Source organism: Myotis lucifugus, unplaced genomic scaffold, assembly GCF_000147115.1.
Source record: "Myotis lucifugus unplaced genomic scaffold, Myoluc2.0 scaffold_164, whole genome shotgun sequence".
NCBI classification, from domain to species: domain Eukaryota; kingdom Metazoa; phylum Chordata; class Mammalia; order Chiroptera; family Vespertilionidae; genus Myotis; species Myotis lucifugus.
In genome coordinates this window covers 2,222,897-2,247,006 of record NW_005871212.1, presented here as the reverse complement: position 1 = coordinate 2,247,006, position 24,110 = coordinate 2,222,897, and the positions used below count along the sequence as shown (strand labels likewise).

General features: G+C 54.3%; 1 protein-coding gene across 1 annotated transcript in view; it reads right to left on the bottom strand.

Annotated features, from left to right (window-relative positions):
- PEPD (peptidase D) overlaps positions 1–24,110 on the bottom strand; it is a 115,975-nt gene that overhangs the window by 81,843 nt on the left and 10,022 nt on the right. The window contains 5 exon segments of the mRNA XM_006095976.3: positions 7,551–7,612; positions 8,953–9,000; positions 14,854–14,917; positions 22,852–22,961; positions 22,963–22,980. Of these exon segments, the coding sequence (XP_006096038.1) occupies positions 7,551–7,612; positions 8,953–9,000; positions 14,854–14,917; positions 22,852–22,961; positions 22,963–22,980 (302 nt within the window).

Below are 24,110 nucleotides of genomic sequence, written 5' to 3'. Positions count from 1 at the left end.
ACCATTTTTACTGGTAGCTTATTGACAACACACTGACCACCAGGGGTCAGACGCTCAAATGCATAGGCATGGAAACATGGAACAGACTGATGAATCTCAGAGGGAAGCGGGGAGAGGGTAGGGTGGGAAGAGATTAACCAAAGATCTTATATGCATACTAGAGGTCTGGTACACCGGTGGGGTCCCTCAGCCTAGCCTGAGCCCTCTCGCAATCTGGAACCCCTCGGGGGATGTCGGACTACTGTTTTTGGCCCCATCCCCACAGGCCAGGCTGAGGGACCCCACCTGTAGGGATCAGGCCGAAACCGGCTCTCCGACATCCCCCGAGGGGTCCCAGATTGTGAGAGGGCGCAGGCCAGGCCGAGGGACCCCACCTGTGCACGAATCCGGGCCTCTAGTACAACAATAAAATTACAACACAATTTAAAAATGGGAAAAGGATCTAAATAGACATTTCTCTAAAGGAGATATGCATATGGCAAATAAGCACAAGAAAAGATGCTCATTGTTAGCTATCAGGAAAACACAAATAAAAACCATAATGAGATACTACTGCACAGCCACTTACATGGCTACAATAAAAAAGATAGATAATAACAAGTGTTGGTGAGGGAATGTAAGTTAGTTTAACAATTTCTTCAACAAATTTAACACAGAGTTACCATATGTCTCAGAAATTCCATTCCTAGGAATATATACAAAGGAACTGAATGCATATGTTCACACAAAAACTTGTATATCAATGTCCACAGCAGCATTACTCTTAACAGCTAAAAGGTGGAAGCAACCAAGAGTTCACCAACTGATAAACATTCAAACATAATATGGTATATATCTATAGACTAGAATATTTTTTCAGCTATAAAAATGAGCAAAACTGATTCATGCTACAACATGAATGAACTCTGAAAACATGCTAAATGAAAGAAGCCAGATACAAAGGCCACATATTGCACGATTCCATTTTTATCAAATGCTAGAGTAGGCAAATCCATGGAGACAGAAAGTAGATTAGTGGTTGCTAGGGGAATGGGAAATGACTTCCTAGTGGGTAGGATTTCTTTTTGGATGATGAAAATATTCTAAAATTGATTGTGATGATAACTGCACAAATCCGTAAATATACAGAAGCCATTTAACTGTACACTTTAACAGGTCAATTGTAATGTATGTAAATTGTATCCCAATAAAGCTGTTCTTTTAAACTTATGAATTATGTACATAATGAATCTTACATGTACACTTTATTTCAATAAAGTCCATTTATAAAATTGACAGAATGAGAAAAGACATAAATCCACAAAGCACAGTTTGACATTTTCTCATACCTCTTGTGGTGATAGAACAAGCAGAGAAATCAAGAAAGATGCAGAAAATATGAATAATTACAATTAATCAACCTGACTTAACTGACATATACAGAGCACTACAGCCAACAACATGCTCTCTTCAAGTACCCAAGAAACATTTATCTTAATGATCATATGCTGGAAGTTTTAACAAACTTCAAAGTATTAAAATCCTGAACATGTTTACCAATTACAGTAGAATTAAACTAGAAACCAGTAACAAAAAGAATATAAAATCCCAAATTGTTTGGAAATTAAGCTACTGTTCAAAGAAGAAATAATGGAATTAGAAAATAAAAACATAAAATATAACCAGTGAGATGCAACTAAAACAGTGCTTAGAGGAAAATGTATAGCTCTAAATGTATTTAGTGGAAAAGAACACTGAAAACCATGATCTAAGTTCTCATCATAAGAATGTCCCTTTCTTCTTTCTCAAGAAGCTAAAGAACAAATAAACCTAAAGAAATGAGAAGAAAATTAAAAAGAACAGAAATTAATGAAATAAAAAGCAAATATACAGTAAAGAAAAATCTATAAAGCCAAAAGTTGTTTTTTGCTGGGATGAACATAATTGAAAAGGGGACCTCAGGAGAGAGAAGGATCAGATCGGCATATCCCTGACAGTGTCGTGTGCAATCCGCAGCTCAAGCTATCAGGAGACAGCTGGGGGCGCCCGACGTGGTCTAGAAGAAAGGACAGGCCTCAGCAGAGAGCGCTTGGCAAGCCCTCAACCCCCTGCGTCCTCAGCCCTGTGACTTCTCGGGTCAGGATATCACACACAGGGCATGCGGGCTATGACCAACCAGGGACTCTCCACGGCCTCGTTACTGGTGTTTAAAAACAACAATCTACTGCCATGTTGTGAGGCTGTCACACCCACTCCTGGCCAAGCCCGACGAGGACGCTTAGGGACAGGGGAGAAAAGAGAGAAGGGGTATGGGTGGGTAGATGGCCAAAGCTTTTGGATTCCTAATACACATGTAAGACTACTTAATTCAAAGTCAACCAAAACGTTGTAGAATCAAAGCCCTACTTGTGAAATATCAGAGAACACAGGCAGCCAACATGTTTCAGCGTGAAGAACAGAGAGAGCAGCAGATGACATAAATCAAGACGACAACACAGACTCTGCCTCCCATTTCGCCAAATGTCACTTTGACATTAGGAAAAGCAATGGCCTATCTCCTCAACAGCCAAACGCACCAGTAAAATTTCACTGTACAAATGTACGTGCGTATACACACATCCACCCACATACCCCCAAGCAGCAGTGACCCAGCACATAAACAAACACAGCTAACATGACAGACAACATGAACTCACACAAAGGCAGTATACTTAGAGAAGAGGCCACACAGACACACACAGATGTGTATACAACAGACACACACCCAGAGACACACAAATGCACACAGGTGTATATTCACAAATACAGACAAACACATACATGCACACAGACTCAGGCACATACACTCGAGACATGAATACATGCCCAGACGCACACACCCAGACATACACTTAGACTAACACACAAAGATCCACACCCAAATATATACACGTGCAGAAACACATACACTCACACAAACGCACACGCAGAAACCAAACACCCAGACAAACACACTCACACACAGAAGGGTCCAAAAAACATTCACCACAATGTTGACAGGCTTTAAGTCAGGGCTATGAAATTCAGATATTCCTTGCTTTTGCCACTGTGCTAGTTAGCATTTTCTATGATGAGCATGTAATTGTGTAAAAAAACACACAAACCCACCAGTGCCTGAGCTGGTGGGGGTGGGGCGGGGGCGTGTCCTAGCACAGGCTAATTCCCTGGTGGGCTCCACCTGCGGGCTGGGTGATGCAGGGTAAGTAGCGTGGGCCCACACTCCCCTGCCCCAGCCGCTGGCCTCCTCCTGCAGTTTGTAACCCAAGGAGGACAGCGAGGCCTGCCTGGAAAGCCGGCCCTGGAAGAGCCCCCACTCCCCGCCCCTCCTAGGGGCTGAGGCAGGTTCTTGTCCCTGCAGGATCTCTCTCTCGTGGAGATTCCAAGGGCCGTAACTAGAAGCCCAATCCCAAATACTAACTTGATACACAAGTTAACAGTAACCAGAAAGCCAAGGTCCCCACGCCACAGACCAGTACTTTGCTGTAATTGCCCAGTTTTAATAATGTCCCTCTACTTCGTGGTTTTTAAAATTCACATCTTTAAATATTAATATTCCTGAAATAATAATCCCCAAATCCAGCAATTTCATATTTAACTGCTTATTTAATGGAATTAATTTGTAGCTGATGGTCTTCAAATATGCAAAGCAATTTAAGTAAATGCCAAAAGATAAGAAATAAGTAGATCCTGACTAAGCAACTGATGTCAAGTATCAACCATATTCCTGTCGGGCAACAGTATGAAACAGAGCCCTCTGTACCTCACGCCCCACCCCATCCCTGGCTCCTGGGCACACCCTCGGCCTGGTTTCAGGGGAGCTCTCCTGTCAGGAACGTTCCCCATTAAGCTATATGAACGTGATGTATGAGTGAGCCTTGGCTAAGGCCACCTGGGCCCCCACATACCTCCTCTTTCCCTTCCCAGTCAGCATCTCTCTCAGAACAATTGGCTCGAAAGTCCACTTCCTCAGCGAGGACACAGATCTAGCAAGTCTGACTTTGCCCCCAGGCTGCAGGGCCAACCCTTCAGGCAGCTGTGGTGGCCAAAGCCCACAGGAAGAAGCCTCGTGTCCTCCTGACTGCAGAGCTGTCCCTCCATCTCAGCCGCGCCTCACCCAGCCCCAGCCCAGCCCGGCCATGCCCTTACCAGGACCTGACCATGAGCCTGACCCCATCCTCTGGCCACAGCCCACAGAGGAGCCTGCTCCTTCCACACCTCCTGCGGGAACTGTCCCTGCTCCAAACCAGCCATACATGGGAGCCAGGGCCTGGGCCAGAGCCCAAACTCAGCCAGAGGCCTGGCAGACCATCCCTACCTCTCCCTTCACCTTGGCTCCCCAGGAAGGACAAAGCCACACCCCTTGAGTCTAGGGAGCCCAGGCCATGGGGAGACCCCAGTGCACGTCCACCATCCCTACCCCATCTCTGGCTCCCTGTTCCCCTTGCTCCTGGTCCTCTACCAACCCCACCACTGCAAGACCTGGCACACGCCCTGCTGCGGGCAGCAGGCCTAGCCCTGATCTGGGAAGGGGGAGGGAGCTCTGAGGACTCCCAGGACCAAACCCACAGCCCTACCAACACTGAGCCCCAGTGTGACAGACTCGAGCGGCCAACCCGAGAAGCCACACTTGGAGGGGTCACGGGCTGCTCACTCAGCGGGAGTAGGACCCAGAGGATTGGGCATAAGTGGACGGTGAGACCACTGTTCTGCCAAGCTCCCTCCTCTCCCAGGCAGCCTGGGACGGCCATCAGCACAAACTGAGAGGGCAAACCTGAACTTCTGCTAAAGCAGGTCAATTTGGATCCAAGATGGGATGTGTTGCAAGAAAGTTCAAAAGGGCCACAACCCCACAATTCCAGGAATAAGGCATTTCATTAGGGCAGCAAGAAGCACCGGTGATAAAAAGCAGTTGAGCACTAGAAAGTAGGACAACAGCAAGATTCCTCTTGCTTAGGAATCAGGCTATAATTATCCCCACCAACAGCTGGAGCTGCTGAGGGCAGACAGGTGAGCTCCACTGAACTGCAGTGGCCCTCAAGGACAAGAGCCTCCCCAGGCTGGCACTGAGGCCATGAGGTGGCAGAGTCGAGGTACCAACAACCAGTGTGGGTGGAAGGCAGGGGGCTGGGCTGTACTAGGTCCCAGGAAAACATGTGACTGCAGGGAAAGCACGGTGGGTGGCTGGATGCAGAGGCTGGGCCGGGGTCAGTGCCCGTGGATGTGTAGTGGGGTGGAACTACACTGCACAGTAGGATGGGAGGCCCAGAGGGAGGCATAGGGGACAAGCCCCCAGGGGACAGAGGGGAGGGAGAACCACAAGCAGGCCAAAGGACCCCAAAGCAGAGAGGCACACAGGGAGGCTCTCACATGCAATACATCAGCAGGCCAGGAAACTGAGCCCCACTCATGGGTATGGTAAGGAATCCCATGCGCAGCAGTGGGGGGCCTGGGGAGCACCTCATTGTCAGCCCCCCTCTGGACAGGATCATGGGTTGGAGAGGGACCCCCCAGCTCCTGGGGGAAAATGTGCAAAGTTAGAGCAGCCCCTGGTTCTCTAAAAAGCCTCCCAAATGCTGACCATGTCGGTGGGGCTGACCAAGCACAGGATCCTCTGGGCTCTTGGCAGGGGCTGCAGAGACTCGGGAGGAACAGGAAACAGAAGCTGGGGTCTGCTCATGGAGGGAGAGGTTGGGTTCACAGCGGGAGGACTGCCAGGGGGGTCAGGATGACAGTGATGATGTCCCTGAGCCTCCACCGCAACCCACCTCTCTCCAGGAAACCTTAGGGAGCAGCCAGTGTGCTCCGCTCTCAGGGGCTACATCCTGAGCTCCCCAAGAACCAGGCCTGCCACACCACCCACCAGACCTGTTCTGCGGTGCTGAGCAGGCATTATCTGCAGCAGAAACCTCTGGAGGGCAAGCAAAGACACAGCCCGAAGCCCCACAGCTCACCCACACCCAGGGTTTTGTAATCAGCCATCCTGAAGTCTCCCTGGCCCACTGCACAGAGAGACTGAGACGCGGCTCAGAGGGGCAACGGGACTTGATGGGGTCTGCTCACGAGTGACCATTTACCGAACACCAGCTCCACGCTAGGCTCCAGATGAGTGGATCTCATTTTATCCCGACAGGTCTAAGCATGTCACACATGGCGAAGCCAAGGCTCAGAGGACAATTTCTGCTAAGGTCACAGAGCTGGCCAGCAAGGGGCCATCAGGGCTCCCTCCTCCTAGCTCAGGGCCCTCCCGGCAAAGCAGAGAATGAAGCAGAGGCTGGAGGGGCCGGCCCATGGGACCACAGAGCCATCCCCTGGTGTAGGTGGAGGCAGGTGAGCAGGACGCTGAGCACCGGCACCTGGCAGTGCTGGAGTGATCAGAGGAGGCCTGACTTAGCACAGGCGGCAGCGGGTTATGCCCTGCGACACACACGCCCTCCAAGGCCCTAGGAAAGACAGCATCTCCATGGCCAGCATTTCAACGAGCTGAGCTAATTGCTGCCAGCGTGGGAGATATGGCTGCTCTGGGAAAACTCCCAAGAGGATGCGGAGATTTGAGCGATGAAAAGAAGCAAACCTGACACCTGCACCCCTGCCCCATCTCTCTTATGTGGGGGGAGGGGGGAGTCTTGCATATTTATGAGCTCATAATCCTTCCTAATCACCCAGACATCACACATACACACAAATTCCCGAGGCTCAGGCTCATACATAATTATAAGGCACTTCCTCTGTCATTGCCTCAGTCCACCAAAGGACGACCGAGGACGCGGCAGTGCAGTGTGGTGGGGGAGGGGCTGTGATCAAGGCACAGCAGCCTGGAGGAGCAGGTGCGCACCCCAAGGGCTTGTCTGTTGTAGCCTTGGGCTAGCAACACAGACCCCACAGACCCCCAGAGCCAGCCAACCCCAGCCCAGGGACCCGGCACCTCCGTGTTCACAGCGTGAGTGGTGAGGAGGGTGAGGTGCTGCACTGTGTGCCTAAAATCTGCCCTCCTGCCTGGAGAGACCTAGAAGGGGAAACAGGGTTTGGGGACTAGGCCTGGAGCTCGAATGAGGCGTGAGGGCAGGTAAGGGGGTCCAGACCTAGGGCGAGGGCAGCAGGAGACATGGGGGAGTTATTGCCAGCAGGACTGGGAGAAGTTAGAGGCCAGTAGTAAGGAAAAAGGGCGGATAAGAACAAAGACCACGAGCTCAGAGCAGATCCTAGAGGAAAAGCAGGTGCACAAGTGGGGGCCTGCCTGTGCGTACACTGCGGCCAGGGCTCTACACTGCGGCCAGGGCTCCCCAGGCACTCAGGGGCCTGCACTCTCACTATAGAGCTCAACAGAGAAGTGGCAACTGTTCCTTAAAGTAAAAGTTGAAGTGAGTTTAGGCAAATTATTTTCTAAGCATTTCCTCAAAGTGTCCAGTCTGACCCCCTTGAGCCTCCTCCTGTTTGTGTATTTCGTGTCTAGTTTGTAGACTGGTAACGGCCTGCTGGTGAAGATGTGAGCTGTGGAGGATGGAGGAAGTAGTTCCCGGGGCCCCAGGACTCACTTGCTGATGCCCTCGAAGGAGGCCTCCCTGCAGACACTGCCACTGTCGGTGTTGACGCCGCGCTGGGGAGAGAGAGGGAGAGTGAGGGCACAGATGCGTCACACAGGGCTTCGTGGCACCCCACAGCCTGCACTGAAGGCCTGCCTTCTCCAGCCAGGCTCAGAACCAGGCTCAGACTAGGGAAGAACCTGGAGCTCGCACCCCAGCCTGGTGAAGCCATTCCTCCCTGCATTTCAGGTTAACGCCGAGCCGGACCCTGACCCAAGGCAGGCCCTCCTGCAGCATCTTGAAAAGCAGAGAAAACAGGCCTCCTCTGTCAGCGCTCTTTGCAGACACCAGTTCAGGCTGCTCAGCTGAGGGGGGTGGGAAGAGTGGGGACCGAGACCGCCCTCTACCCCAACCTGCTCTCCCATGCTAGCCCCATCTCATGCACACACGCACACCAATGCTCCCCACTGACTGTGCTAAGAGCACTGTCGAATCCAGCCCTTCCAGAGATGCTGGTACAGTCCTCTCCTTTCCCTCGCTGTGAGGACACTCCAAGTGGAACTTGGACAGGAGCAAAGACAAAACAAAAGATTTAGAGAAACGTGCCATCCCTGGAGAGGCAGGTCAGTATCTAATGGATCCCTCCAATGAAACACACTGGACCATCCGACCACAGTCATCTAACACAACCTTCCTTCTCAGCCATCCAGACAGCAGAGCGGGAAAGAGAGACCCCAGGAAGTGCTACCAAAAATAACCAAGAAAAACTATTTCTGTAAAAATCAATTAACAAAGGAGAGAAGGGTCACTCTGGGAGGAGAGAAGAGTTATACACTTTTCATGCCTACAGCCCCCCAAGGCCAAAGAAGCACAAGGAAGCAGCCTCCTTCTCTGTGCCCCCGCACAGCCCGAGCGCCCCACAGGCTGCAAGGCACCAGGGGTCACCGAGCAGCCTGGCCCGCCCCAGCCTGCGGCAGGCCATTGGTCATTCAGTGCCTGGGTTCAAAATCTGATGGCCCACAGCCCAGCGCCCTCACAAGCAGATACCATGGTGTGTTTTTCAAATTCTTTTAACAACAGAGGAGACATAGGATGGAAGCAAATTGATATTCTACATCCACAAATCCCAGGAGCTCAGCCTAACACAAACACATCCTCTAGCTGGGGTTTAACCCTTGGGGTGGGTATGGTGTGTTGTCCACAGTGGCCTCACATCCCAGCACATCCCAGGGAGATCGGAGAATCGAGGATGTGGTCCTGGACATGATGTCTTGCTGTTCAGACTGAGAAGGTGTCATTACTTATCAGCGTGGACCATTCCTCTCGGGTTCTCAATCCTCGACCTCTGCAGGGGCAGGTGGCTCCCTAAAACCCCTTCCTGTGCCCAAACACTGCCCAGACCCTGGACACTTACCAAAGTGAGGAGGACAGAGGGACTCTGCGAGGTCAGCACACTGGCGATCTGAAAGGTCAGAAAGAAAAATCCACTTTAGAGCAACCAAGGAGGGATGGAGATGATACACCACCGTTACCCAAGGACAGCTCAGGTGTATTGAGCAGATCCCTAAAACAGGTGCTGCTGCTGTGGCCCCCAACCAGCAGACGAGGAAACTGGGGCTCACAGGGAAGAAGGGGCTTCTGAAAGCCACACAGCTGTAAAGTGGCAGAGAGGAATTCAAACCTAAGCCAGGCACACTTCCCCCCATACCATCCCGCCTCCAGGCCCCACGAGGATTCTGGGCTCCAAGCAGCCAGAGCCGCCCACCCTCCAAGGCCAGTGCCTCCGCTCATCTGACAAGTAGTCCCCCCCGAAAGACCTGTATGGCAATCTCTTAGGCACAGGCCCCACTAGCCTCCCATCCCAGGGCAGACACTTTCCTTCCTGCCCCTCATCAGTCCCCCAGCCTGTGGGATGTCAGCCATCCCCAATCCTCTCCCATTCCCCGGCCTGCATCCCCGATCTGCATCCCTCCACCATGGCCCACTCAGGCCTCATGCCCCTGTGTGCTGCTTGCTTCCTACACCAACCCCTTGAATGAGCACACCATGCCAACTCCTCTCTCCATGCCTTCCTAGGGCTCTCGCCTCTGCCTGCCATGCCTTCCCCCATCGCAGCCACTTCATCAATTCATACTCAGGACTGAGGCCCCTGCCCCCAGGCAGGTTCATTCACTCCCTCCTCTCTGGCCCCACTGACCGTCATCATTCCCTTGGCCAAGTGCCCATGATGCTGCCTTAGCCATGATGTCTGCAACCCGAGGTGCCAACCACCCTGGTGGGAGCACCTTCTTCCTCTCCTGGCCCCCCACCCCTCAGTCCTCTCCGAGTCTTGGCTACTGCAGCCCCCACGGGATCTGGGCGCCCAGGGCAGAGAACAGTCTCCTCTCTGCAGCCCTTGCCCCTCCCCACAGACCCACCAGAAATGCTTTAGTGCCCAACATAGGGCGAGAGTGAGGAGGATCTGCTGTTTGTTGTTTTACAGCTTTACTGAGCTGTCACTGACATATTCTACACTGCACATATTTAAAGTGCACATTTTGATAGTTCTGACATGTGTATATATGTGCTTTTTAATACTGAGAGGCTCACAGGGAAAACCTGGAAGATACTGAAAACTATAAAAACATAAAACACATCTACAATCCCATCCCCAGAGACCTTTTATCTCTGCACATAAAAACAGAGATCTGTAATGACATTTGGATCATATGAAGTTACACGCTTCACTTATTCCCTGTCATTAAATATTCTCCAAGTCCACGGTTTTTACGGTCACTACCACTGGGGACGGTGAACATCCAGTGAGTCCTTGGTCATGCCTGTGCCGGCACTTCAGACGGCGTATCATTTAACCACCATGAGCCGGTGCTGCAGACATCCAGACTTCACATTGAGAAAGGCTTACAGGTTCGACTACCTGCCCAGGTTTCCAGTTTTAAAAGAGTAGCACCCAGAGCTAAACCTACGGCTGTGAAATATTCTCTTACTAGCTATGGCATAAGTTATTCATTCTTCTGTTGGACACAAATAATTTCTAAGGATTAACTATGATAAATAATGCCCTGGTGAACATCCTTGTACATGAGCCTTTATTTCCTTAGATAAATTCCGTAAACATTTTATTTCCTTAAAACAAACAAACAAATCCGACCCAGTGAAACTTCTAGATAAAAAGCCATATACTTTGTCAAGATTTCTGATGGTCAAGGCCAGATGCCCTCCAGACTGAACGAACCACCTCCCACCAGCGGTGCCTGAGGCTCCATCTCCCTGGCACCCCCTCGCTGACTCAGTAACTGCTCAGAGAGCCTCTGCTGCACAAACCATCGGCTTGTTGCAGTCCCTGCTACTCCCCAGGCCCTCCTGGAGTGTGTGGGGGGAGGGGTTCATTAAAAGGGAGAGCCTGGCTTCGAGCCCTGGTGCGTTGTCACCTTGGTGAAGGGTCTCCATTCATCAGCACAGAACATCCTGTCAATTACAGCAGCAGAACGCGAGAGCAGCGGGCACTTGGGGATGCATGTGCTACTGTCCTTGGGAGAAAGGGGTAGGATAACAAGTGTGTAAGCTGATGCTTTTTCTCTTAGCAACAGCTCAGGACATGCTGCTGAGCAACGGAGGAGAAAGCAGCCCTCTCAGTGCCGCGGGACGGACGTGCAGGCGAGTCTCGGCCCACAGAGGAGGCGGGTGCCTGCTAGTCCTGGCAGGGCCACATGGTCTATTGATCACAATTGCTTGAGTGGGTCCTGGTTACCTCTGCGGCTGCCAAACCTCCCCCTGCCTAGCAGTTCCATCTGCCTTTCCCCTTCCCCGTGGAGACCCATTACTACTACACTCTCATCAACACAGCCTGATTCCACGCCTCAAAAATTAAGGGGACATGACACAGCTATGTGTTACCGGCTTGAGATGCAGCTCGGGCACACAGGACAGCACAGCTCTGTCAACACAGGGCCTCACTTCTTATTTTTTTACAATATATTTTCTTTTTTAAAGAATACGTTTTTGTTGATTTTAGGGACAGAGAGAGAAAAACATCAACAAGAGAGAATCATGGATCACCTGCCTCCTGCAAGTCCCACACTGGGAATTAAGGCCGCAACCTGGGCATGTGCCCTGACTGGGAATCGAACCATGACCTCCTGATTCATAGGTCAATGCTCAACCACTGAGCCACACTAGCCGAGCACAGGGCCTCATTTCCATGAAGTGTGGTCACCAGGGACCCATCAGGTCTCACAGACCAGTGCCACACCCATTTCCCAGGCAGCCTGGCCTCTCCAGCAGGTCGAGGTGGAGAGCACACACAGATCTCATCAGAGCCCCATGGACAAGGGTCCTCCCCTGCTGACAATCAAAGGCTCCCTGTGGACACCTCACATGTCCTCATGTCCAGAGCTCCAACCAGCCCTGCAGGCCATTCTTCACGGGTGAGCCAGGAAAGGGGGCTGGACAATCACAAAGCCCACACTGCTCCGGGAATCTGGGCGTCACCACAAGAATGTCAGCGCCTGAATGAACTTTTTCATGGCAGTCTGAAACAGGGGTGCACAACACTGGCTGGCAATGCATTTAAATTTTGAATTTGTTTCTAAAATTTAAGCAGCAGGAAAGATCACAAACAATATGGATTTATTTGCAGCTACTCTTGAACAATCAGAGTATCTAACAAGGCTGGGCCAGCAGTTCCACATAGCAGCTGCCTCTGCAGGGGTCCCGCCACAGACCCCACCACTCCCTGATGCCTCTCCACACCGAGGCAGCATCCATCGCTGTGCTGCCACAGTGGTTTCTCTTACATCCATCCTGCCTGCATCGGAGCCGGTGACCCTCGTGCCTCCCAACATCTGCCCGCAGCCATTAAGAAGAACAAGGGTATCATCTGCCCTCCACCTCGCCAGCTCCCACCCCATCATGAATACCAGCCTTTGCACAGCACCTCAACAGCAATGCCTCGAAGAGCCTCTCAGGGTTCTCCTGACTGCCCCCTTCTCAAAGGAACCACCATTCGCTCTACCTTCTCAATTATGAAACTCAGGATCATCATGGGGAGGAAGGGAACTAGACAGCCAGGTTCGCAACATCAGACACCTGCATGTTATACTTGCTATCAGGTGACCAGTCATGCCTGGGGCTGGGGCCTTCCTGTCCTCTTGCAGGAGACAAGTGTCAGCTGCTTCCCGGCTGGGGCTGGTCACAGACCAAGGCTGCCTGAAGTTCCCTGGGCCTGAGCACCGGAGAACTGGCCCAGCCCCCGCCCCCACCCCAGCAGAAGGCTTCCTGTCACCTTCCACGGTGGAGCAGGCCTGGGGCCTCCAGTGCCTCGGCCCAGGTGTCTCAGTCCATCCAGCAGCCTGTACTTTTGTCAGACTCCATTTTGAGCCAGAGAATCAAAGGCACCTGACAGCCTGCATCACCTCCGTGGATGCAGCACCCTCTCATTTCTGACAGGGCAAATGCAGAGGCAAAGGGTCAGGCCTCGGGGGTCCAAAAGTCCTAGGGCCACATCCCAACTCTGCTGCCCCAGCTGTAGGGCCGTGGATGAGGCCCTTCTCACCTCTGAGCCTCGGCCTCGGCCTCCTCCCTGTGATGGGGTGAGAGCCGTGGCCCACCATGGGACAGGTGGGGCGGGAGGGGAACGAGGGGATCTGTAGGAGCTGGCAATACTGAAGCCTGAAGGTGCCACCCTGGAGTGAAGACCTGTCTCACGGTCCACATGAGCCCTCGTGTCCAATGGCACCACAGCAGCAACAGTGTGACCAAACTGAGAACCGGCAACAATGATGGGGTGCTGTGAAGGCGCCTGAGCCTGAAGGAGGGCCCATTCCCTGGACTCACCGAAGCCCTCGTGTAAGGTCCTGCTTCATAAATACAGACTCCGTGAGCTGAGCTGCGGGCTGTGATTCTACGCTGTCATTATGGGCTTTCCTGTTCTGGCCCTCAAGACCTCCTGTTTTACTGTGTTTGGAGGCCAGTTCTCTTTTCTCCTCAGAAATGACAGCATGAATGAGGCTGAGTTCCCCCCAGTCACAAGATGCCTGACGGCAGCTGGGAAGGCTGCGGCACAGACGCTCCGACGCGGTGGGCTGTGTCCCAGGACCCGTCTCAGGCTGCCCCTCCAGGTCGCACTGAGGAGACCTGGAAGGTCAAGTTCCCAAAAGGCAGTAATGTTAAGAGGCAGTTGATGGAGGCAGGAGGGAGATGCCAAAGGGGAGGGTGTATCAGAGCTGGTTGAGACCCAGGGCTGAGCAGGATGAGCAGGTCCCTCCCTCTCTAGCACTTGGAAACACAAGGTAAGTGGCAGTGACCTTGTTAAGGGCATACAAATAAATGTTCAGACTACTTTAGATTCTATATCCAAAGAGATCAATACATCAGGTCACGGGAGTATTAACAGACTCTTCTCAACCTTCCTAATGCCGCGACCCTTTAATACAGTTCCTTATGTTGTGGTGACCCCCAAACATAAAATTATTTTCGTTGCTACTTCATAACTGTAATTTTGCTACTGTTATGAATCGTCATGTAAATATCTGATAAGCAGGATGTATTTTCATTGTTCGCGACCCACAGGTTGAGAACCGCTGCTTTAGATGCTAGGAGTCACTCCCGGATAATTTGGCATTGAAATCACATGACATAACATAAAGATCCATCAAATGTTCCCCTCCTTCCACAATCCAACCAGGCAGAGCGCTGTCAGAGCAGGCCCCACAGCCCTGTGGACGTGAGCTGCACTGCTTCACCGAGGTCCTTCTGGTCAGGCACCATCACACCCTGGTGATGATTCACCCATGCGGTCACCTTCTTCACCAGACCCTGCCCCTGGCTGCTGACTTCAGCCCTGGGTCTCAACCAGTTCTGATGCCCACAGGACCCTGACAGTAAAGCCAGGGGAAAGAACCAGGCCTTAGTGACAAATACAGAGAGTCAAGGCAGGGTACAGTCCAGAACAGCACCAGTGTCCACCATGACCACACCTGGTCCCAGGAGCCAGGGGAGGGTGCCAGTGTGGGCTGGAGTGACAGGAAGGCCCAGGCCAAGCCGGGAGGGCACATAGATCAGACTCTGCCAGAGACATCCTCCCCCATGCAGCTCAGCTCCAACCACTGAGTCAAAAGAGGTGCAAAGGAGAGGCCTGTCTCCTGGGAGATCTGAGGTACACGTTTCCCACCTGCTCTCTCCACTGAGGGGCTAGCGGTCCAGTGGTGGCATCCTGCGACATCCACCAGGCTGCGGCAGTGGGAGGAGAGGGAATCCAGGGCAAAGGGGTAACTGAAGCCCTGAGTTGCTCAGAGAGGAGGTGGCGGCTACTGACCTCGTCTGTGTACTGGACGCTGTCCACGGCATACTTCTCCTGGAAGTGCTCCTTGGGGTGGATCCTCAAAGAAAAAAACAAGGAACACCAGGGTCAGGGTTTGGCGACCTCCTTGCCCCCAAGCCCAGGTTATGAAGCCCTGGCCCATCCCTAGTCCACTGGCACCTGGCACCAAGTGGGTCTGCCCATCACAGATTCAGGGGCAAAGTACTGGGCCACAAAGTCACTGCTGAACTACACCTGACCCCTCAACCTTACCCAGTCGACCTCTGCTCCTCCTGCGAGTCTGCACCCTGGCCACCTGGAATAAGCCCACCAGGCAGCACTCCCACTCTTTGGGGTATGACGCAAGCTGCTTCCCAGGCCCCACAGAGCCTCTTTAAAGGAAAGTTAAAGATTTAGCATCGTACAGAAGTCAATATCAGCATGACTCACTGTGATGAGAAACGTTCAAGCTTACTCATCAGCCCTGAGAAGTCAGCCAGTGAGAACACAGAGAGCAGAGGAGGCTGGGCAGCCCTTGCCCACCTCACAGAGGACTCCTGGTCACGGCTGCTCTGGGGGGGTCCCGGCAAACACCACGCCACCCCCAGCCTCTAGGTCAGGGGATGAGTCACTGTCACTGCCTGTGACAAGGCTCTCATGAGAAGAAGCACTAGACATGGAGGGGGGTGAGGGTGCTGAAAACCAAGTCTAATGACGCATGCACCACCCCACGCCCAGGCACCACATCAGCACGGGTCCTGCCTAGGATCGCATGGTATTCTAGCCACCAAGTGTTAGAGCCAAAAGAGTCCTCAAGGGAAAACAGCAGATGGTTTCCAGACTGTGCTTCCTGGGCTCTCAAGGGTGAGTAGATGACAGGGGTGCTGGGCAGGCTCAGAGGGGACAGGGCAGGGAGGGCACTTCGGGACTCGGAGGTGGCCACCTCGAAGAGGGGGCTCCATGTGCCTTTGAGACACACTCAGACATCACTACCCAGGAAGCAGAATCCCTCCCCTCTCTGAGCCTGCACCACTTCCCTCTCTACCCAAGCAAGCATCCCAGCCCAGACTGTAATCCCAAAGCACAGAGTGAGGACCTGAGACAGACAGGTGGCCCCAGGGACCAGCAGCAGGGAGCCCACAGCCACACGCAGCAAGCTGAGCCGAGGAGATGATGGTCTCGCTGCAATGGGCTGCTCAGGGCCCCTGAACACTATTTGCTTCATTTCCCTTTGGATTCTCTGAAGTGGGCAATGGGTGTCAAGCTCCTACTGTTGATTAAATTTGCACAATCCAGGCAGGCACACTAACTTTCACAGTTGAGCCAGGACTCAAAGTTAAGTGGCCAGAGCCTGGTGCCTCCATCAGCAGTTCCTACAGCAGGAACTGACGACAAGCACTTGCTGGGGCACTGGAGGCCCCGGCTCCAAGCTTACCAGACAGCTGGCTGACCCCTTGCTACTCAGGGGTGAGTGACGCTCTCAGCAGAGCTGGAGCTGCAGACGTGTGCAGAAGTGCACACCAGGAGCGCAAGAGGCCGCGCCATTGGCAGCGTCACCAATCACCCACTCTGACTGCTCTGGCTCCAGTCCCAGCCCCAGGACTAACAATCTGTTTCCTCAGAAAGTCCCCAAACCACCTCTGGGCCCGTCACTTAATCACCTCCAGCTGTGACAGGCATCAAACGCAAACTCCCAAAAGACTGGGGAAGTGCCACGGACCTGCTTTCAAGACCAGCCTCAATGCTCCCTAAGACAGGCACCTTGGTGTTAGGGTGACTGTCACCCCCAATCCCAACGGAGACCCTAATCCTCCCAGCTCACCCAAGCCACTCAGCATAGAGACGCCCAGGAAATGTGTTCCCGCCTCCCTGCCTGGGAGTCTTGGTGGTCAGGCCTCAGAAGACTTGACATTTCTGTGCACTCATCCTGAGGTCAAGGCCATAACAATGCGGAACTAGAGTAGGTGGGGGGAAGTAGGGGGCAAAAGGAAGGTGAGCACATGGCAGGTGTGATCTGTACGTGGCCCCAGGGTTGTGCACTCAACTATCCACCCTTCACCTACCAACCACAAGTCATTCCACTTGCCACAGACGCTAAGGAGCACCAAGGGCCAACCAGCCCACGGAGAGCCTGCCGCTGCCACCCTGATGTCCGGGAGGAAGTGCAGGTGTCACCCCACCAGATGCCCTCTGTCCTTCTCAAGAGCTGGATGACACAGTCCAGAGCGCACATGGGCTTCAAGAGCCAAAACCCCCAACTATCGATAGGCCTGGCTCTCCACAGGAAGACCCATTTGACAAATACAACCTGAAAGGCTGTGAGCATCTTTTCTGGCACTTTGCACATTATTCTTCTCTAAAGGGCAAAGATAATTAAGTTTGAATAGTACTATTTTTCATGTTTTAGAGCTCATTATAGTAAAAAACCACTTAAATATCACCCTGAGGAATAAGTGTGCCAGGTCACCATGTCAAGCCAGTGAAGGGAGGCTTGGCAGCCAAGACTTGGTGGGGCTGTTGGGAGGAGTGGCACGTCCACGCGAGCCCCGCGGAGCTGGCCGGAGAGGTCACTGGGCAGCTATAAGCCCGCTGAGGGCCAGCTGTCGGTGGCCACACAGAGGGCCTGCACCCTGCTATCTGGAGTTTGGGTCCAGGAGGCAGCTCAGGCCAGATCCTGTCATATGGGAGATCCAAACAGAAGCAACTGGACTAGAAAAGGGTGGCTCGGCAGGGAAGCCGGCCCACCCCGGACACTCTCCCTTCTAATTGCCGGAGAGAGGAGTGTCCCACTCAAAGGAGGCCCTGCATCCAGGTGCAGCCAGTGTCTAGGGACCGCCGTGCAGGCCTCTGCCAGCAGCTGGGGTGACGGGAGGCCTTTCCCAGATCCCAGGGTCAAGGCTGATGCAGCGAGTGCCACCACCTGTGCAGGCCTCCAGCGGGAAGGAGACAACATTAATGGCCATGGTTCAACTTCTAGAGAATGACATTCCTGAGCGCAGGTCGGCTGGCTAGCTGATCACCTGCATGCAGTTAATAAAAAAATAACCTCGAAGTTAGAGCAGTTACCATCAATTCTCAGCGCCTAGACTAGAGCCTGCCTTCAGCGCCAGACAGCGCTGCTGCTTTTCCTCTGCCCTCTGCACAGGGAGCACCTGCTCTGGATCGGTAGGCAGCACCTTTTCAAGATCCCATCAGTTTGTCAGAGAAAAGCAAACCTCTCCGAAGCCATGCGTGCACCTGCTCCTGGTGACCACGCCTGTGAGTGGACCACAGGCAGCATTCCTCAGAGAGCAGGACAGGGAGAGCCCAGGCTCCGGGGGGAGAGCCCAGGCTCCGGGGGGAGGGCCCTGGCTCCGGGGGGAGGGCTAACCAAAATGATGCCTGCGATCAGTAGGGGGGGCCATGGAGAGGCTCCCAACTGAGGATCCTGGCAAACCTCTGGTCAGGCCTCAGGCTGCCGGGACCAGGCTCCCCCAAACCACTGGGAGTAAGAGCCAGAGGAACTCCCTCAACCCTCCTCACGAAGTCCTGCACCCCCATCAGTGCCCCACACTCTCCCTTGAAGACAGAGCAAAGCCACCAGACAGGCTGAAGCAGCTTTGATCCTTGTGACCCAGGTGTGTGTACAGGGTGGGGGGCAGTGGCTGTGAAAAACCACATACAACACACTACAGACGTCATACACACCGAACCACATGCCACACCATACACACACATCACCCACCCTCACCCACCCCTCCACTCCTGTGCACACACACCACCCCACTACACACACCCCCACCCCCATGCACACACATACACACACATCACCCACCCTCACCCACCCCTCCACTCCTGTGCACACACACCACCCCACTACACACACCCCCACCCCCACACACACACACACACACACACATATCAGTTCCCATCTCAAAAGAGCAGTGCTCAGAGCCTCAGGCCTGGACATAGGCATACACACACACACACACACACACACACACACATCAGTTCCCATCTCAAAAGAGCAGTGCTCAGAGCCTCAGGCCTGGAGACATTCGCTCACACCACCCCTGGGCAGTGCCTCCTCCCTACAAACCCGGAGCCAGGCTCACTGTCCTGAGCTCGAAGCCCCAGGTTCCCAACAGGAGCAGAACGCAACCAAGTTGCAAAGGCTCTAGGATGGTCCCCCAACTTGCCCAAAGTCACTCACCCTCTGCGGGTGCTGACACTGTCCAGGGTGCTTTTCCTGCCTTTTCCGAGAACCCGATATGCCAGCAGTTAAAGCTGCCGTCAGCTAAGCCTGACTCTGACAAAAATGATGGGAACACTCTCGCATCAGAAAGGCACAGACCCATGTAAGCAGACTCCACATAAAAACAAATTTGAAACTACCACACTCCTGTCCCAAAAAAGGCTTGGGGTGAGGAACAGGCCCAGCACCAGGCTGCCCACATGCCCCTCAACGCCTGTGGCCAGACAACAGGACAGGCTGTTTACGCAGGAAATGGCAGACCTGCAGTTGGGGGTGTTGTTTCCCTGGGCAACTTTATCTGCCAGATGGATTTTCAAAAGCCATCAGATAGAGGCTCAAAAGGAAGCTGAGGAGCTGAAGGTCAAACGTTCCGTCTGGTGGGCTTTGATTGCAAAGGGCAGGTAATCCCATCAGCCTCACTCCTCCCGAGCTCTACTGAGTATGAGAGCGCCTGGAAACGGCCGCACATCAGATCGGCCTCTCCCCAACTGCAGCTCCAAACAAGCAAGCCCTTAGTGGTGCCCTGTTTCAATCATGCCTTCTCTCCCCAACGCGCAGGACAGGAGGGCCAGGAGATGGTCAGAGCAGAGGAAGAGAAGGCCACTGTGGGGAGCCAGGCCTGCAGGAGACAAGGCTGAGCTCTGCACCGGAGCCGAACACCCTTGGGACCACCGTGCTCCGTCTGGCTGCCCAGTGTGCACATGGAGCCTGTCTGACAGGCGGACCCACCCTGCAGACCATTTGTACCCTCAAAGGCCAGCCAAGCCTCTATGTCCGCAGTACACAATCAGCTGGCTTGGCAAAGCAGGGCAGACTAAAGGAGAACTTGTAACAGTGGCTCTGAAACCCAGCCATGGCCACACACAAAACATTATTCCTGTATCACTGAAGATTACCCTCCGGAAGAGCCAACTGCTAATAGCTGTCCCCGACCAATCAGGTCCTGGGCATAAACCCTCCAGTCAAGTGCCCGTGGCCCCCAGTTGGTGGCTGTGGTGAGATTCCCTCAGGCTTCCCACTGGAAGGCAGGGTCCAGGTTTCTCCTCCCACAAGCCTGGGGGATGCCCGCCCTCCAGGACAGAAGTCTTTACGACTTCTGCGTAAAGAGGCAGACAGACTCACAGATGAGGAGATGCGCTCAGGCCCCCTCCCCACATCCAGACAGAAGCCCTGGTCAGGCCGGCCTTCCACCACTGTCCACGCCCACATTGCACGGAGGAGCCAGGAGGCAGGGCCACAGGGAGGCTGAGGGCATGGGCGCCACCAGGCACAGGGGCCCTGGCTAATCCTGGACATGTCACTGGCAAGAGGAGCTGAGGCTTCAGCTCTGTGGTCCCCTCAGGGTGCAGGAAGGGCTCTGGGAGAAGCCTCTGAGACCAGATCCAAGCTCCCATCAGGAAACTCCTCACCAAGACTGTCCCGGCACCAGGGCTTCAGCACAAACCCCCCGCATGTGGGGGAGCACAAACACATACACCTCTGCCATGAACTCTTGCAGAGCCCAGAGAGGGGGATGGCTCACAAGGCCCTGGGACTCAGAGAACGACTCGGGGGCCTGGCCTTGGAATCCACGCTTTTGTGGGAGGTGCCTTTTCTTCCTCTCCCAATGGTTCTCTCCACACGGGCGAGTTTGGGCTTCCTCCCCACCACAACAAGCTGTGTTCCAGGGCAAGTGTTCTAGAACGAGAACCAGGCAGAAAGACACAAGTGCACTTACACTCTAGCTTCAGGGCCACACGGTGATCCCTGCCACATTCCCGCCTCAAGGCAGCCACCAGGTCCTGACCCGAGTCAAGCAGGAGGGAGAAGACTCCACCTCTCCACAGGGAGTAGCCATTTCTGGAAATTATAACCGGTCTGTTCCTGGCGTCCTCATCACCTCATTTCAGGGTCACAAGTGTAACCACCTCCACAGTGACAGGGCCTCACCAGTGGCGCTGTCGCAGTTCCACAGATAAGAAACCAGAGGCCAGACCCGCGCTGCGGAGAGACCACTCTCAGCCGCCAGCAGGCTTCCAGCAAGACAGGCCGTGGACTGCACAGGCCAACCCCATTTCCTCTCTAAAGCAGGCAGCCGTAGGGATTCCGCCAGGAGTGGAGTAAAGGTCGACCGTGAAGGTCACAACACCATGGGGAGGCAAGAGCTGGGTGAGGCCAGAGCCGCCTTCCCAGGAGCACCTGCGTGGCCTGCCTGGGTCTGCTGAGCTAGCAGGAGCGTGCCCGATGGACTGAGGAGAGCCTGCTCCAGGCCAAACCCGAGGCCCATTTCTCTGCCGGCACAAGACTCACTCTGGTAAAGCAGGCAGTCTACTCAGAGGCCTCCTCCAAGTCCCCCTCCACACCCCAGCCAGGGCTGGGGCCGTGCGGAGCCTCTGGGGGCTCTCACTGGGCCCTGCTCAGCCATGCCCAGTGCCCTGCCCCTCCCTCTGGGAAGAAGGCAGCAGACCCTCCAGTGCCCCCTCCGCCCAACGCATGACACAGCAGGGAAACGTTTATGTCATCTGCCCAGGGACGTCTGAAAGGGCAAAACTTAAGTGGTTGCCCAGCCATCCACCACAAAGGCCAACGAGATTGGGCATGTCCACTCCCTCCCCAGGGCCAAGCCAGGTAAACACGCTGCCAGGAAAAGCCCACCCGCTTCTCTCGCGCTGCCAACTCAGCTTGGAGCTGAGTCTTCACAGCACAATCGAAGGCCCAGGGCCAGGGATCCCGCCAAGCGGGCTCAGAGCAGAACTGTTACCAGCTCATGAGGCGAACCCCTCAGCTCAAGGCAGCAGAGGAGGCACATGCCAGGCCAACAAAGGAGGCTATGGGGTTGGCACTGAAGGGCTGGTGGGGAAGGGCGGCACGTGAAGCAGAGGCGTGCAGAGGGGGCCTGCCCTGGCCCTCTGCACAGAGCATGTCCCTGCAGCAGCCAAGTGCCTTGTCATTCAAACCAGCCACAGGCAGGCCTGCACACCTGGTAATGAGCGTTCAGGGACACGAGGCAGTGAAGGCTGCAATTTATACATTAGCCCACAATAATCACTCTCCAGGCAGAAATGACACGCTGGAAGGTGGTAACTAACCATTTAGCGGGATCCTCTGATCACCTCAAGTGTCCCCGCTTAAGTACAGCTTCCGCCTCAGCACCACTGCTGAGAGGAATGGCTGCCGAGAGAGGGGGACACGGCCAAGGGCCCTGGGCTGGCAGGTGCCATGGGTGATGGGGGAGGGGTGTCTCAGCAAGGCTCAGGCCTCTGGTCCCGCACTTCTCACACTGTGCTACCCCATCTCAGGTGAGCCGGCTAAGGCAGGTTACACATCTGTGGCCCTTGGAACTTAGCCAAGAGGCGGGCACACAGCAGGCATCCAGTAATGCCCTGCAGTTAGTGCTGGGCCTCAGAGAAGGGCCCTAGGTTGTCCTCTCTGACTGGAGCCAACTCCCACCACACCCACTGCAGGGCCACCTGCCACGGAAGCCATGCAGGAGTGCTGGTCCACTGAGCCAAAGCCTCAGGCACTTTAACAAAGCCAGGAATCCAGAATTTTAAGATTAATAAGCAGTATCTCTCAACAAAAGTGACTACAGTTTTGGCTCGTGGCGCCCGCCCCCCTTCCCACCCGAGAATGCAGGGCTCTGCCCAGAGCAGGCTGTCAACAGGCCTGACCCCTAACCCCCCCCCCTCCCACCCTTTGCTACTCTTCCCTTCCTTGCAATCCACAAAAGAGAGCTACACCCCCACCCCTGGCCAGCCGGCCTCAGTGGGCACAGTGACATCACCCAGACTGCTCCTTACTTGCCCATCCAGGTGGCATGGCTGGCAGGAAGCCTAGGCACAAACAGCGTTGACTTCCCGGTGTCGATGTCAATCACGCCGTAGCAGCCCGGCTCAGTGACGCCGAACGCCCCAGTGAAAGAAGGACTCCTGTGGCAGGAACGAGGACCATGGTTACCCAGTCAGCAGGACAGAAACACGAGGATCAAGGGAGCCGGGGCACCTGCCTCAGGCTGCCCGCCCTCGAAGACTGGCCCCCAGCCTCACACAACCCTCCATCTCAGCTCTCTGCCCCCACTCCGGCTTCGGGCTACCTGTCTCTTCCTTCCAGGGTTTGGCAGGGGGCAGCCTGGCTGGCTCCTCTGGGACTGCTTTGAGCCTTTTCTGATGATATGTTTCACACACATGCCCCAGGCCCACCTGTACCCCCACCTCACTGGCTACACCCCTTGGCCCTTGATAGGGCAGAGGGTACCCATGAGCACTACAGGTCCAGCTCAGCCCTGCACATGCCCCTCTGCCACCTGAATCTCTGCAGCCTCAATGCCGAGAGCAGGCAAGATGCCACCGTGTCTTAGACACCAGTCTGGACATCTGCACGGAAATGGATGCCTCCACTTAGGACTTCTTACTTCCTTCTCCCACCCCCGGGGCTGCTGCTGACTTCCGTGTTTAGCAATAAACACTGAGCTAAAATATCGGCAGAAAGGTATAGCAAGTGGAGGAGGAACTCTTCTAAAATTAACCTTGCAGAACATCAGTGATGGAGCCAACAGCTGAATTTAGGAGATCAGTTTTTAAACCACAGAACATGTAAACTTCAAGAGGCATCAAGACAAGTCAGAAAAAAATTTAGACCTCCACGTCTAGCAACCAGGGGACTGCAGGCTTGCGACTACAAGAACAAGGAGACAGAGGGAAGCCGTACAGTAGGAGGCACTTTCGGTAAAAACACTGTCATCGCTCTCGGCAGCGGATCTCAGCCAGTCTGTGCCCTGTGGAGTAGACAGTCCAGCTGGGAGGCCAGGCCTTGCCACCTCCTCTCCACACTCAGCTCCCTTCACGTTCCCCTGCCTCCTCCCCGACCTGGCTGCTGGATGGCCATATCCCTTAGGCCCCTGGATGCTGGTGGCCATATCCCTTAGGCCCCTGGATGCTGGGTGGCCATGTCCCTTAGGCCCCTGGATGCTGGATGGCCATATCCCTAGGCCCTGGATGCTGGTGGCCATGTCCCTTAGGCCCCTGGATGCTGGGGCCATGTCCCTTAGGCCCCTGGATGC